Source organism: Dysidea avara, chromosome 13 (assembly GCF_963678975.1).
Source record: "Dysidea avara chromosome 13, odDysAvar1.4, whole genome shotgun sequence".
Lineage (NCBI taxonomy): Eukaryota > Metazoa > Porifera > Demospongiae > Dictyoceratida > Dysideidae > Dysidea > Dysidea avara.
In genome coordinates this window covers 17,918,698-17,933,898 of record NC_089284.1, presented here as the reverse complement: position 1 = coordinate 17,933,898, position 15,201 = coordinate 17,918,698, and the positions used below count along the sequence as shown (strand labels likewise).

The 15,201-nt window shown below is 38.1% G+C and overlaps 2 protein-coding genes and 1 pseudogene across 6 annotated transcripts; 2 read left to right on the top strand and 1 right to left on the bottom strand.

Moving 5' to 3' along the window:
- Positions 1-1,451: 1,451 nt before the first annotated feature.
- On the top strand, positions 1,452-4,134 carry LOC136243795 (uncharacterized; annotated as a pseudogene).
- On the bottom strand, positions 4,001-6,978 carry LOC136243794 (uncharacterized). 4 transcript variants are annotated; one of them, XM_066035405.1, is made up of 8 exons: positions 6,838-6,974; positions 6,346-6,557; positions 6,185-6,298; positions 6,038-6,138; positions 5,876-5,991; positions 5,161-5,829; positions 4,912-5,114; positions 4,001-4,863 (listed from the first exon to the last, which is right to left on the bottom strand). In XM_066035405.1, coding segments are annotated over exons 1-5 (513 nt in total). In that variant the 5' UTR covers positions 6,839-6,974; the 3' UTR covers positions 4,001-4,863; positions 4,912-5,114; positions 5,161-5,829; positions 5,876-5,906. The 4 variants fall into 4 exon arrangements, with proteins under 4 accessions (XP_065891477.1, XP_065891475.1, XP_065891478.1 ...); XM_066035403.1 differs by having other exon boundaries at positions 6,838-6,971; XM_066035406.1 differs by having other exon boundaries at positions 6,346-6,978.
- A 1,968-nt stretch (positions 6,979-8,946) lies between these two features.
- LOC136243796 (probable thiopurine S-methyltransferase) lies at positions 8,947-14,854 on the top strand. Of its 2 annotated transcripts, none has more exons than XM_066035407.1 (8): positions 8,947-9,146; positions 11,318-11,410; positions 13,229-13,355; positions 13,409-13,461; positions 14,272-14,346; positions 14,397-14,482; positions 14,532-14,576; positions 14,632-14,854. In XM_066035407.1, the coding sequence occupies exons 1-8, from the start codon at positions 9,025-9,027 to the stop codon at positions 14,748-14,750; spliced, it is 720 nt and encodes a 239-aa protein (XP_065891479.1). In that variant the 5' UTR covers positions 8,947-9,024; the 3' UTR covers positions 14,751-14,854. The 2 variants fall into 2 exon arrangements, with proteins under 2 accessions (XP_065891479.1, XP_065891480.1); XM_066035408.1 differs by having other exon boundaries at positions 9,131-9,239.
- The last annotated feature ends 347 nt before the right edge of the window (positions 14,855-15,201 follow it).

The window sequence follows — 15,201 nt, the reverse complement described above, 5'->3', positions numbered from 1 at the left end:
ATAAGATGGTTAGTGGATCTGAACAAAACTTCAGTTGGACTGAAATTGACTGAAGTATCAAAAGATGTGCAGTGATAGTTACTTTTATACTGCTGTGCTTGTTGTACTAATTACGGGGTAACACATGAATGCTTTCATATGTGTTCACAACATACCATCATTGTGACTATACAAAACATCTTTGCATATTTACTAAATTGTAAGTTATTTGATTTAGCTGTTTAGAAAATTTGGTGCATAATACCTGCTGGTGTGGGGGAATAAAAATAAATGCACATTGGGGAAACTTCATGAATTCCTGTCACAAGCCAGCAACATTACTAGTCTTGCCTGCTTTGAAACTTCAATGTTCCAATGCTCAATTACATTGATTTTCATGGTGGTTATTAACAGGATCCAGTATACAAGTATTGCAAGCCAGGACACTTTGTTAAAAGAAGTAAGTTTCGGCATGAAATCAAAACTTTTCTAGTAAAATTATTCTTCACTTAAAACCAGAGTAGCTAAAAAGTTACCCCATTGATTGGATTACCCCTTAATACTGGTTAATACCTCAAAATGTTTTATGTTCCTTAAATAGTAAATTGGTGTGCAGAGTTGATCATCTCCTAATGCATAGCTGCATATGGGTTCAGCGACAGTACACAAACATGCAGCTTCGTGTACGTGTACATATGCACTGCATGTTCACACATGTAATATTAAATATGCACAGTTCTATGTGAGGTCAAGCTGTCAACTCAAGTTTCATGAAAGCACAACATCTCTGCATGACTTGCATTGTAGTAACACTAACAATTAACTCTTGACATGAACAGCTCCAAGAATTTGGTGATCACTTTCCAAACTTCCTGCTGCAGGTATGCTCATAGTATGCTAAAATATAATATAGGAGGATCTGGGGGCATGATCTGACTCTTCCCATATGAACAAGATTTTTGAATATTCTGAAATTGAAGCTGCAATAGCAATTTTTACTTTAAAAGCTTCTCTCAGCATAATATGTAAAAACTTAGGCTGGCTGCATGTGCTTGTTTCTACTGGTACACTATCACAGGGTGATGGTAGTGATGGAGCAGGTCAAACAGTGAAGAGGTGACATTAGGGTTGGTTCTTCTATTCTTTAATAGGTTAAGGGATGGAGCAAACATACAATATAGATGTGGGTGCGCATACTATTCTAAGGGCATTTCTCCAGGAAATTTAACACTCTGAGATATTACGGACTATGTTTTTACTGTGTTACAGGTAAATTAAGTAGCTACTCACAGTTTTATTTTGTGACTGTTTTATTAGGGTGATTGACTGCTCTATTAGAGTATCTGAACATCTGTACTTGGCCCAATGCAAAATATATTTTTGATTACTTTGAAACCTCAGACCGCGGCAGCTGTTTCCATAGATACAGTCGATTGCAGAATTGTTGAAATTTCTCTTCCCGTGTCGTAAACATTCCGTGGGCTGGAAAATTATTTGTAGTGACGCTGGATCAGCCGGATTGGGGGAAAAGATTAGTATGGTTCAATTGCTGTTGAATGCGTTGCAAGGACAATGAAATTTATTCACAAGGAGCCTTACGGAAACACTCACGGTACGGCATACTTTTTTCAAGAATTCTGCAAATGACTGTACCTAATATTTTATTACGCTAGAGTTGGGACTATTCTATATAACACAGCTAACACAAGTGACAGGTTATTACATTCACTACTCACCATTACAATTCCTTAGCAACAGTGGCCCTTCGTCGTCAAACAGAGGTAAACCCCCGCGAATACCGGCGCCGTTTATACTAATTGCTTGCGCACCATATGCTGCGCTACTGAACTGGTATGGGTCTGTCACCAGACCGATTACAGCCGGCGCTTATAATCAGGATAATCGATAAGCGCCTGGCGCGTATTGATTTGGCAACGCGAGACTAGTGTGTCACTATGGTGTCACCTACCACCCTGATTGGACAAATTCCATAATAAGGCTTTATAGCATATAATAATAACTGTTACCCCTAGCAACCTAAATTTTCCATTATTTTTAGGTGATAATGTCTAAAGTAACTTCTCCAAATTTTGAATGGATAGCATCATAGATAATAGATACCCCATACTGGATTGGAAACTTCTAAGCGCCACCTAATCTATCCGCGCTTCGCGCCCCTTATACTGTACACAGTACCGGGAGTATATTTTATAAGAACATGTTTTGCTTACTGGTGAGTAGTAAACCTACCGCTATGGAATATAAGGTTTGGCCTATTCATAGTGGGTGTACTGATGTGTATTAGCTAGAAGTTTGATAAGCGCGAAAGGTGATAGAGGGGTTGCACGCGATCTTGTTAGCACGTGATTCAACGGAAACCGCCATATTTTTGGTCTTGTGTACGCCATGGTTGGGTGTTGCGTGAAAGGCTGTAATAACAAAAGCCTATTTACCAAGGGCATATCCTGTTTCTCTATTCCAGCTGTGGTCAAACACCAAGGATCCCGGACGATGGAACTCTCTGCTAAGCGTCGTGAAGCGTGGATATCCAAGATCAACCGAAAGAACTAGGCTCCAAATACGAATTCTTTTGTATGCCAGTGCCACTTCACATCTGGTAAGTTGTTATTTAGCCTGTCTTGATTCGAAGAATTATTTTTTGCATAAAAATTAGGGAAACCATCAGCATTATATGCAGAAACACATCCAGACTGGGCTCCTTCATTACGTTTAGGATACAAGTCTTCAGTGCCTGATGAGTCTAGATATGATAGATTGCAGCAGCGCAATGCAATAAAACGGTCTGCAGACCAAGATGGTGAGATACGAAAGAGGACACGAGGAGAGCATCAAGAAGAAGAAAATTTGTCAACTGCAGAAGCAGGTAATGAAGACCAGCTGCAGAATGATGAACAAGTTGATGACCAGAATGAAGACACAGATGGTCTAGAAAGGTCTGAATTGTTATTATTGAAATCCCAACATGCTGAACTGACATCTGAGCTTGCAACCTTACATTCTGAAATTGCTGTGCTGAGGTCTAACAATGCTACGTTAAAGGCAGAAAATTCTATGTTGAAGAAGGAGGTAGAGGAACTCAGAAAGTCTAAGACTGCAAATTTTACAGAAGAATTTTTAAAGGAGAAAGAGAATGAAAGCATTTTGAAATTTTATACAGGTTTGTACAAACATATCTATATAATGTATTACAGTATATTGTCTGTATGTAGGCTTTCCAGAATGGATCACATTTAGTGCCTTCATCGATTTATTAAAGCCTTCTTTATCAGGTCACCATTACAAGCTTCCAATACTGACATTGATTTTTATGTTTTTGATGAAGCTTCGGTTGAATTTATTTGATGAAGACATTGCCCACCGGTTTTGAGTTCATCGATCCACTGTGTCCAGAAATTTTCACAGAATATTGAATATAGCTGTAGCAAAATCCAGCTTTCTTATAAAGTGGCCCGAAAGAGACATGCTTCGTTTAACGATGCCTGTGTCATTCAGAAGATTTTTAAAAAAATGTTGCATAATAATTGATTGTACTGAAATTTTTATGGAAAGGCCCAGTGACCTGCTTGCTCGTGCTCAAGTTTGGAGTAACTATAAGCATCACTCCACAGTTAAATTTCTTATTGGCATTACGCCACAAGGAAGCATATCCTTTGTTTCTAAGTGTGCAGGTGGAAGAATGAGCGATAAAGAAATCACGGAGTCATGTGGGTTAATGGATCTATTACTACCAGGTATATATTTATTGTATGCAATTTACATATATACTCTATAAAATTTAATATAGGTGATGTAGTATTAGCAGATAGGGGCTTTACCTGCAATGAGAAAGCCAGGATGGTTTTGGCAGAGGTAAAAACTCCTCCATTTACGAAGGGCAAGAAACAGCTTGAGAAGCAAGAAGTTGATTGGAGTCGTGAACTGTCCATTGTGAGAATTCACGTTGAGAGAGTGATTGGGGTACTTAAACAGAAATATACAATTCTTCAAGGAACGCTACCTATAAGTTTAATTAATGACAATGATGATGATAATGAAACAACCATAGACAAAATAGTTAGAGTTTGTTGTGCATTAATTAATATGTGTCCTCCTGTAGTTCCAATTGAATAATTATTATTTTCTGGATCTATTAAATTTAGGTAGCAGCCTGCAAGAAGGACAATACCATTTTCCTTTGGGAGCAGCACGCAACTCCAGACAATCGAAATGAAACCATATGATGGTACACTGTTTGTTGTCACACATTATCATCTCCCCGAAGCTTGGCTTACTACAGTAGCACCACGATCTCCCTGGATCATCATCGTCGTCGTCATTTCCTGTTGATTGTGCGGTAACAGCAACACGTGGAATTGGTACAACTCCAGTCGAGTCAGCTACGGGCCCTCTTGAATACCACTTGCCTACTATCTCTGGAAGGCACCCATTTGTAAAGAAATATTTAACAATCTCAGTTTTTCACGGATGAATGCACTGTTTTTATCAAGCCTTTCTACAATAGTATCCTGCTTAGTCCACAGCACGAAATCTGCATAGTTTAAATTGCATACATGTAGCTGCAGTTGCACTTGATAAAAATACGCATGGTTCTGTTTAAGTGACCATTTGCCCTCCTTATTCACCATGCAAAAGTTTGTACTGTCTTCATCAGGGAGACCTTCCTTAAAACAATAAGGGCATTTGATTTCCACCACCCTTTCTTCACAACAATCACATTGTGCAATGCCATCAGGAGACGCACCTAAGAAAGGGTTATCTGTATCTATAAACAGCCCACTGTCCTTAAAAGTAAATCCTGGATGACTCTCCTTCATTATGTCACAATAAGCTGTTTTAGCATCCTGCTCATGCTTACAACCCCACCTATAAAATGCTGATGCGTAACAACATCATTGAATGTACAGGAATTACCTTGTAGCTGTGGTAGAAAACTTATGGTTCTCTGGATAACAAAGGCGGCTGATAAGGCTCAGGGAAGGCATACAGCTATTTGTGACTACAGCAGATTTAAAATTAGAAGCAGTAATACGTCCTGCTCTATGTGCAAACCATAACTTGCTACAAGATTGCTCCCTCGTGTGAGCTTCTAAATATGCAGACTGCTCCTTTGTTACCTGCAGTAAATATATATACTACAGCGGTTAACAAAATATACAGTACCTTATATAAAGCATACACACGTTTACATTCCGTCAATAAGTCAGGGTACGTCAACAGAAGTGCAGCTGGATCATAAAGGTCAGTAATGGGCTTTGGATATGATGGCAGTGTGATTTTGGGGACTAATTCTTTGGCATAAGGTGGCACAAGCCTTAAAACAACTGCCTTTCCAACAGCTATGTTTAATGTGGCAAAACACTTGGCTTCTTGCTCTTCAGTAGCAGCTGCATAGACAATAGAGGTGGTCTGGCTAGTACTCACACTTGTCCTTGTGCTGCAGGTAGATTGAGCAGTATTACAGACCATGCTAGTCTGACTGGTAGTGCCACTGGTTTGACTGGTAGTGCCACTGGTTTGACTGGTAGTGCCACTGGTTTGACTGGTAGTATCAGCAGCACTGCAGGTCCCACTGGTGGTTTCAGCGATCTCACAAGCTTGACTGGTACTTTCAGTGGCAGTATCATTGACTGTGATAATAGCTTCATTGCCATGCGTTACTGTTTCACCAGTGTCGTTGCGACTATCAGCACTTGCACTGCTGTCACAAGTGGTTTCATTCTGTACACACACAGTTCTTTTGTTAGCTGAATTCTTTGATGCATTTAGTAAAGATCTTTTCCGACTGCCTTGCCCATAGAAATGAACATCTTTTAAAAATGCTGGCTTGACCTGTTTAAAATTGCTTAAATTTTGCAAAAGTCTACAGTTAAGTTACTTCTTTTGCAGAGTGATTCCAGCCGCACAAATTAGAAGTACAGGAATCTTCTCACTTCAGTTGCATTGATTAGACAGGAAATTATAGCTGCAATATGTGAACAAGCTTCCCCTAAACTGGAGAGAATTTCAGTTTTAGTACAACAGATATATTATCACTTACCCCGCCATACAGGTACAATGCACAGCCAAAATCTTTCCACTTTTCTGAACTGCAATCCAGGGCAACAGAAAACTAGCTGAAACTTGCTGTGAATGTTTCACCTATGAAACATTTTACACCAACAGCACAAAATCAAACTGAACTTACTTTTCCCATTGCAACAAATGCCTCCCCTTCACGATTAGAAAATGGGCAGAGTTTCAATTGATGAACCCATCCAGCTCGCATAAAACACCCTCCGTCCAGCATTCCTTTCCATGCCTGTTTTAATATGATGACTTAACATTAGGGATACTAACAAAACTTACTTTGACTGCCTCACGAGTGTTATCACTAGGAGTCTCAGTCATATATGTTAGCATATCACTCCATTTCACGTCTGGAGAACTGTCCAATTGCTCGTGCCAGCATTCAATACAATATGGATCATTAGACAAACCAGCATTAATGACCTTTTGTTTATATCTTTCCCTCGCAACGAAAGATAATCCAGAAAAATACTCTGACTGGCGCTCCATCACTAGAATGTAGACCAAAAGTATGGCGAATGGCAACTGTTTCTAAGGACACACCCACTAAATTATTTCCGCTGCAACCCGTCTATACTTGACTAAACTGGAGCGAATATACCATGAAACACATACCAGTACACGTAGCATTAGTTAGTAATAAGCATCAGCCTTACACTAAACTTGTTCACCCCGTCATTTTCACAAACATGTTCATATACTTTTTATACGGAAAGCGCCTATACCAGTAGTAGGCCAATCGCCACCCAAGAAACAATCTACTAAACTTACTAGTTAAAGCAACCGAGCTGTATCCAGACAGTAAAACAGAATCTTCGAATGAAAAAGAGTGTTTGAAAACTTCAGGCGCGAAACGCGGATAGAACAGTAGTTTTGTATGGGCACTATACGTGTGCTTCCAATCCAGGTAGGGGTGTCTATTATCTATGATAGCATATATATATGTCATAAGATATGACATTTTGAAATTTGTGATTTTCCCATACATATCTATGTGAGAGGGCTACAGTTGCCCCTTCTGGGCAATCACAAAAATTAGGTATTTCAACACATCCAAAAACCAAAAATTCAAAACTACATAGCTATATTTCAATTTTACATAATTTGTAGGTGTGAATGTCAACAATAATTTTTCCAAGTTTTAAATGGATAGTGTATATAGGTCATAAGATATGACATTCTTTAAATCCCACGATTTGTGTGATTACCGAGAATGGGGCAACTGTTGCCCCTCTCATTGACAATGTATGGGAAAATTGCAACTTCAAAATGTCATATCTCATGACTTTTTTTTTTTTTTTTTAATTTTAACTGCTTTTTAATGCAGGCAAGGCCTGCATTAATGGTCTGTGGGCAACTGGTGCCCACAGCCAGAAAAAGTATACGTACAACTTACATTTACAATTGAATGTATAAAATTACAATGAAATTAAGTTAGCTGGCTAAGGTTATTACATACATTTACATTTGGTATATAGTTGAACTATCCTATAATTTTAAAACTTACATGTGTATTTAATAATAAACTTACTTATATAGCTAAGTACTTATTTTAAGAGAGAGCGAGAAGAAAAAAATTAATTACTGCTGAAGTTTGGTGGGCGAGGAGACTTGGAGCAGGTACTACAAGGGCAAACAAAGTGCATACTGTGAGAATTGTCAGAGTTAAAATTGTTTGTAAAATGCTGCCAAAAGATCTTGAGTAACTGTGATTTAATGGTGGAAAAAGGTTGATTTAAGTCAAGTACTGGTAGACTGTTGTAGGTTCTTGGTAATCTGTTAAAGTAGAAGTTACTTTGTTTGTTGGATGATGTAAAATTGTGTTGAAGCTTGTTACTGGTGGAGGATCTGGTAGGATTGCGGCAAAAGTTGACATAGTTACTGATATTGAAATGATTAGATGGATGCTGGATTGATTTTACGAAGAAAAGTATGTCATAATAAAGATCATAGGTGTACATCAGTGGTAGTATGTTAAGTTTGATAAGACGTGTTTTGTAATCGGTTACATAGTCATTTAGAATAAATTTGGTTGCCCGGCGTTGGATTCTTTCTAAAGCAGAGATGTCGCAAATAAGGTAGGGGTGCCATAAAGGAGAACAGTAAAGTAATTGTGATCGAACTAATGCTAAATGCAAAGTTTTCTTGGTTGGAATGTCAACTGAGTGGCTGAAGGTACGTCTCAGTAGTCCAAGGGTTCTATAGGCTTTAGCTGATATATGGTTATAATGATTTTTCCAAGATAAATCAGTTGATAAAATGACACCGAGGTCACGGTGAGTACTACTAGTTTTGATTATAGTGTCGTCTATGAAGTAGGATGTGGGGAATTTTGTATTAAATGATAGATGTATAAACTTGCTGGTATTAAAAAATTGGTTCCAATCTCTAGCCATTGAATCAAGGTCTTGTTGGAGTCTAGATGTTCAAGAATTTGTTTATAGCAAATACTATCCTTTTAAAACTTGGAGAGGTGACTTAAAACATTGACACCTACAAATGATGTAAAATTTAGGTTGCTAGGGGCAACGGTTGATTTTTTCGTTATTATGAAATTTGTCCAATAGACCTTATTCACTGAATTAATTTCATAGCGCTTACAACCCGTTGCGAAGGAGTTGTCCGCCAATATTCGCCATTTGCAGTACCAAAACCATAGTAACATCACAATTCTCCGCCAAATTCGCCATTTGCAGTACCATAACTATGGTAACATGATAGCAACCGTTGTGCTCGCCCAGTTTTAGAACTCAAAATGGCGTCCGAAAGACCATCACCATGGCAAATAGGGAGCCTTGTATGGCTTCGCGTGACATCAGAGGGCGCTTACTGTTCTAAATGAATAAGGTCTATACTGATTAATCTTGCGCCGCCCTCCTATATGGCTATGCTAAGAGCATGCGCGTTTCATTGAACAGCTGAGGGATCTGCCTGATGGATCATAGATAATAGACACCGATGGATCAAGCTGGGGATCAAGTGGCCATGGACCCTACTAAACTTCAGTTCAAGTCACTCGATGACTGGGAAAACGTGTGGAAGAAAGGATTTTCGGGCTGGCATATTGACTTCGTAGATCCGTACGTTGACAATGTCACGTGACGTGGAAACGAGTACTTCAAACTCGCTTCCCAGCCCAGTACTTACAACCTAAGGACGTGCAGACACATGGGGTGGGTTTGATTTTTTGAAAAAGTGCGTTTTGGTTACCCTCAAGCTTCCTATATTGTCATATCGAAGGTATCGTGCTGACATGATTATGGTATATGATATCTTACAAGGGAATGTTAATCTTCAACCTGAATTATTTTTCCACCTGAATTTGTCAAGTGCCACAAGGGGACATGACTTCAAACTTTTTAAACCTCATGCCCAAAAGAATGTTTGCTGTAAATTCTTTTCAGTAAGAACCATCAATTCATGGAATAATTTACCCTAGTATGTAGTGTCGTCTAATTCTACTGACAATTTTAAAATTTTGATTGATAAACTTTTATTCTTAATGTAATGAGCAGGACTCACAGGCATTATGCCTTTTTCTCTGTATTTAATAATAATAAATAAAAATGATAGGATGGCCGCCATAGCTCAAGTACGTGGTATAGCAAGGGGTAGTACTACTTATTAGTCAAACTATGAAGCTTGCAAATACATACGAAATATAACTGAATAGCTTTGCACGGAAGCATATATAATTGGATGACTATTTGAGCACCGCTGCATAGCATGATAGGGTAACTAAGATTAAGTATGTAGCTTAGTGCCCAGCTAGCTATTCGCTCAGTTGTAACTTCATCACATAGTCAATATAGTTATCTTGTTAGATTCATACTGCATGTGTACAGTAGCTAAAGGGAACACTACTGTATTAACATGTGTTACAACTGTTATAGCTAATGTAAGAAATTAGTGTGATTTAACACACATGCAGTGAGGTTAATTTTTTTTAGGGAATTTACAGCTGAAATTAGTCTCAGATTTAATCTCAGAGCATTCAATGTTGAAATTTTTCCTGGAGAGCCTGCCAAGCATTCACACAACAAAGTGCTCAGCATTTCATAGTGCCTACCCCTTGGCCTGACTACTTTAGAATTGTTTCCTTTGGCCCTGATCAAGTTTTATAGACTCCACTATAGCTAATTCTTCCATAGATTAGTTTTGTAGTAACTTATATAAATTATTTTGATTTCTGCACAGCATAGTAAGTACAGCTATATAATAAGCTATGACAATGTTGTATGAGGATTTAATAGTAATCTACCTTAGATGATTCCTATTATGTAAACTCTAACAACCAACACTTTTGCTTACCAGCAAATTTCTTTCCCCGATACCATTAATCAATGGCCAATTACTTTATCAAAACTGCAACCTTGTTATATACTTGACCTGGTAATTTCTATTAATTCTTTTAGGTCTGTATAACTAACTTTAGGCCTCCTGGATAATAGCAGCTGCCAGTACCTAATCATTCTAATGAGTTTGAGTACTGGAGCTTCAACAGCAGAAAATTGTACAACTAGCCAAGAAATAGAACACATGTAAACATATATCCAAATAGTGAATATTGTAAACACAATGGAAGTGGACACAAAGGGAAGGGCATCAGAGTAAAAGTGAAAGTGGTAAGGCTTAGTCCCAATTCTGCCAAAGGTAGTTTAAGGTGGTCTGGGGACATGTTCCCTATCCTGCTCGCCCGCCTGCCTGCCTGTGTGAATCCCTTGATCTTAAAATCTCAATTCCTAAAGAAGGTTTGTCCTTGATAGTTACTGAAGTATGAGAAATGGTTCAGTCCATTTAAATGGTATGACAGCAAATTGTTCTTGTGATATTTTAAAAGTTGTACATTACTTGTTAGTGCTTTATCCAATCCATACAACACACAGGACTGTAAATTTCCTGTAACATGCTCTTGTAATCCTCCAAACCAAATAAGCTTGTGTGAGCTATGATGCCTTTTCTATAAAGTGTGCCTGCAGAAATGCACAAAGAAGGAAGACAGGCTTTGAAGGCACATATTTTGAAAATGGCTGCTTGGTTATATATGGCCTCCCACCCTTAGGGAATTTTCACAGCAAAAACAGTACAATTCACTGAAGAATTATGGACGATAAAAATTTTGGTGGTTTTGTATGTATTTCAAGCTTATCTGTCGCACACTTACACTAGCCTCCATTGGCCACACGACACACTACCATATGATATTGGGTCACCATTGCTTTTGCACCTTTACCTTCACTTTTACTAACAGGTTTATACAGAAATACATAGACCGACTAACAGGAGGTAACAGTGGACAACACATCCTAGTACCATTGTGTGGAAGGTCACTGGATCTGAAGTGGTGAGGTATTACATAAAACTCATCTGTGCTTTAATTTAATGCATAGCTAGATTGTAGGGTGATAGCCCTGGTAAAAAGACTTGGCATTCTGTGAGTGCATGTGGTGCACATTCATTGTAAGTTTTACGTGTGCATTTCGGAGACAAATAATGTCTGGATAGCACAAGACCCTTATCTGTGTACAGCTAATGCAGATGAATATTTAAGAGGGAGAATAGGGATCACTGAAAAAAGCCATGAAACAAGAAGGGAACGCTGGGGTGGTAATGTAAACACAACAATCCCTTCTTGTTTCGTGGCTTTTTTTTCAACGATCCCTATTCTCCCTCTTAAAATTTTCAATGATTTTTATCTAGTTTTATTATGGATTATGGATTTTTTTATTGATAATGAAGACTGTTGTGAATAGTAATGCCATCAACGTTTCAGTACACATATGAAACTGATTAAATTGCAATGTGCATACAGATTCTCCTAATATGAGCTAGAATTTAGATTACTAGTTCCTTTAATAGCTGTCAAATTAAGTGCAAGGATTGTTGTTATCAGATATACACTTAACTGCATTATTAGAGAGTGTATTTTCATGACTGCTCTATTAGAGTATATAACCTGCCTGCATAGGCGGCGGAAAGGGGGGGGCTAGGGGGCTAAAGCCCCCCCTCAGAATGATATCACACCGAAATTATCTTTCTTGGAGTGGGGCTGAAAACCGTGATAAAGATCGAGATACTCTAATAGAGCAGTCACTCTAATAAAGTAGTCAGTGTGTAGCGAGCTATGAAAGGATTTTTATGTAGTTTATCAGCTAGGAATGGTAGCTGGTGAGGTGGAAAGCTCTTGTCAGTTGGTTGCGACCTTTTTTTTTTTTTTTTTTTTTGGTCTCACCTTACCAAACTATAGAAATAAGTCTGGGTCAGCCCAGCCCCCCCTCATATCAACTACTTCCGCCGCCGCTGCCTGCCTGTGTACAATAATCATGGAGCAGAAAACCATCTTGCAACAAAGTATTCAGCACAGATTAAGCTTCCTGGCCTGTACTGAGTTTAATAAGAACAGATTTTATAGCAACAAGTACCTCCTAACTCTGGATGTGATCTTATATGGCTTCACATGCATAATGGTGTTTGGCGAGAAGAAACGTCCCAGTTTTGGGCTGTTTCCATCCACTATTGTAGTTCATGATGGCAAATTTCGGTTTTGTCTGAAATACATGTACTGTTTCCTTTTCACTTGATACTTACTAGTGGACCTATACTCATTGCAAAGAAACACCAGAGGGTTGTTTTGAGTTGAAGGATACTTTTCAATGTGGTTCTGTACGTTCTATTAGGATTTTTGCAAAAAACATCCCTATTATGAATCCACTATCGCTGTTCTTGATACTTCATGACCTCACTGATAGTGTCTCAATTTTTGTAACCCACAGATGCATCTGGTGATAACACTATCAAACACAGATAATGACATTAAGTAGTTATTAATAAGTCAATGCTAGTATAGTCTCATACAAATCAAAGCTGCTTACCTGTACACCATGTGTTGTATTAGGGTGATTAAATCCAAGGTAATAATGGAGCGCTTGTCCTCAAATTAGATATGGCCTACGATACATGTTTTTTATTTTATTTTTTTTTATTCATTGTTTTATCCATGGTTCTATATCATCCATGTGAAATCCTTAGTTTTTAATCCGTAGTTTTTCAAAATAGGAACATGACTAATGAGGCCTATGGCTGTAGATCCCGGCTCTAAAGTACAGTAATCCTATTGTTACCCTTATCAACTAATTTGATGGCTATTTACTTGGTTGTACAGGTTAGTTGATCAGGGACACAGTGTGGTTGGAGTTGAGATCTATACTGGAGCTGTTAGTGGTATATTCTCTGATGCTGGCTTATCTCCTAAAGTGACTTCACCTAACAACAATCTTACCCTTTATGAGGTAGTGTGTGTGTGTAGTGTATGAACTAGATGTGTTCACTGTTGTTTGACTAGGCTAGTGAGGGAAGACTGAAGGTGTTTGCTGGTGACATGTTTGCCTTGACAAGGTATGCATTATCTTGTGCACAAATGGGAGGTGGTTTTTATGATAGTCAAAGAAGAGAGCATTCATCAAGTGATCAAATTTTGTACTTAGTTGCCCATTAACACAATTTAAGCATGTAACAAGACAATACAATCTGTTCATTTATCAACTTTTGTTATGTTTTGTGAGAGATAACTATTCATAAACAATGCATGTGTGTGGTTATGTTATTACGTGATAGATAGGATACATGCAGCTACAGGGCTGCAGTACCTGTGTGTTTACTTGAATTGTACTGTTACAGTAGAATTAATCAATTTTTAAAAAAAAAATGACACTCATCAAACACATGTTGTGGTATCATTATGTGAGCTGTGATTATGCATGTGACTACAGAACATAACTTTATAACAAACACAACTATTAAGTGCCACTCATACAGTATCCAAGTCATTAGAACACATTCATGATATGCAGTAGATTAGCTATAGTAAATATACTCCAGAATTTGATTATTTGGAGTCTGTTTATAATTATTAAGTTTACCAGGACAATGCACTCTGTACTCCAAAAAGAAATGAAGATGAGTGCTAAAATTAAGGTAACATGTAACTGCAGTGTGCAGGGATACAATTAATTGTTCAATATGAAGAAGTTTGCTACATGGAACGAACGTTATTGTGCTTAATCACAAAACATCATAATTTTCACAAACTAACCTGCAGAACTAATTTACAATGTAATTGTATCACTAATGTAGTGAAGTGTTGCACTGATAATCATTTATACAAATATCTGGAATACCCACATTACATGGTGATTACTTTTCCAGTGACATTTGTGGTCCATTTGACTGTATATGGGACAAACACTCATTTGGAGCTATCCAGCCAACTGACAGGGAGAAGTGAGTAGATAGTAATGTTGTATGGTGATCAGTGGTGCTGCATGTGTTAGGTATGTTAGTGTATGTCAATCATTACTAAAGCCGCAGGGAAGGATCTTAATGTGTGCACTCACATACAATCAATCAGAGATGCGTGGTATGTACTAATATGGCTGTGTTCTTACTACTTAACTGTCGGTTTACAGGCCCTCCCTTTTCCATCACAACTGACCTACTGAAGTTAAATTATGGTACGTGGCTTTGTTCTGTCATTTTCCTGTACTGTGTAGATTGTTTATCTTATAGGTGATGGCTATGGTGTGGAGTTTCTGGAATCCCGTGAACCTAATAATCAGAAATTGAAAGTAATGATGAAACTATCTATCCTTGAGGAAGGAGTGCATCTTTTAACTAAACAAAACTGATTGCTAGCGACATGACTTGTACAGTGTCACACAATGTATCCCATTGTCTCAGTGTTTTAACATTTGTTTGTTTATATAGAAATTAAAAGTTAATCAGATGAAAATGTTTATAATTTGCTTGTAGGCCCAGAGGTGCAGATGAAGCCCCCCCTCGGTCTGCTGAGAAAATTATCCTTTGAGGGGCTGAAAACCGTGAAAAAAAAGTTGATATACTTTATTAGAACTTTCTGGCAAAGAGCTTTATAAAGATGTATGTGCAAAGGCAAACAAAAATTTTTTTATTGCATACAGTGGGAAGGAATCACTGTCCAGGAGTTGGTAACTTGGTATCTTAAGTGTTATGCCCAAGTAATTTAAGGGCTGTCGATCTGCCCCCCTCCCCCCCGCACACACACAAACTATTTCCTCCGCCGCTGACTATACGTAGGTCACTGTACTTAGCAGATGTCTG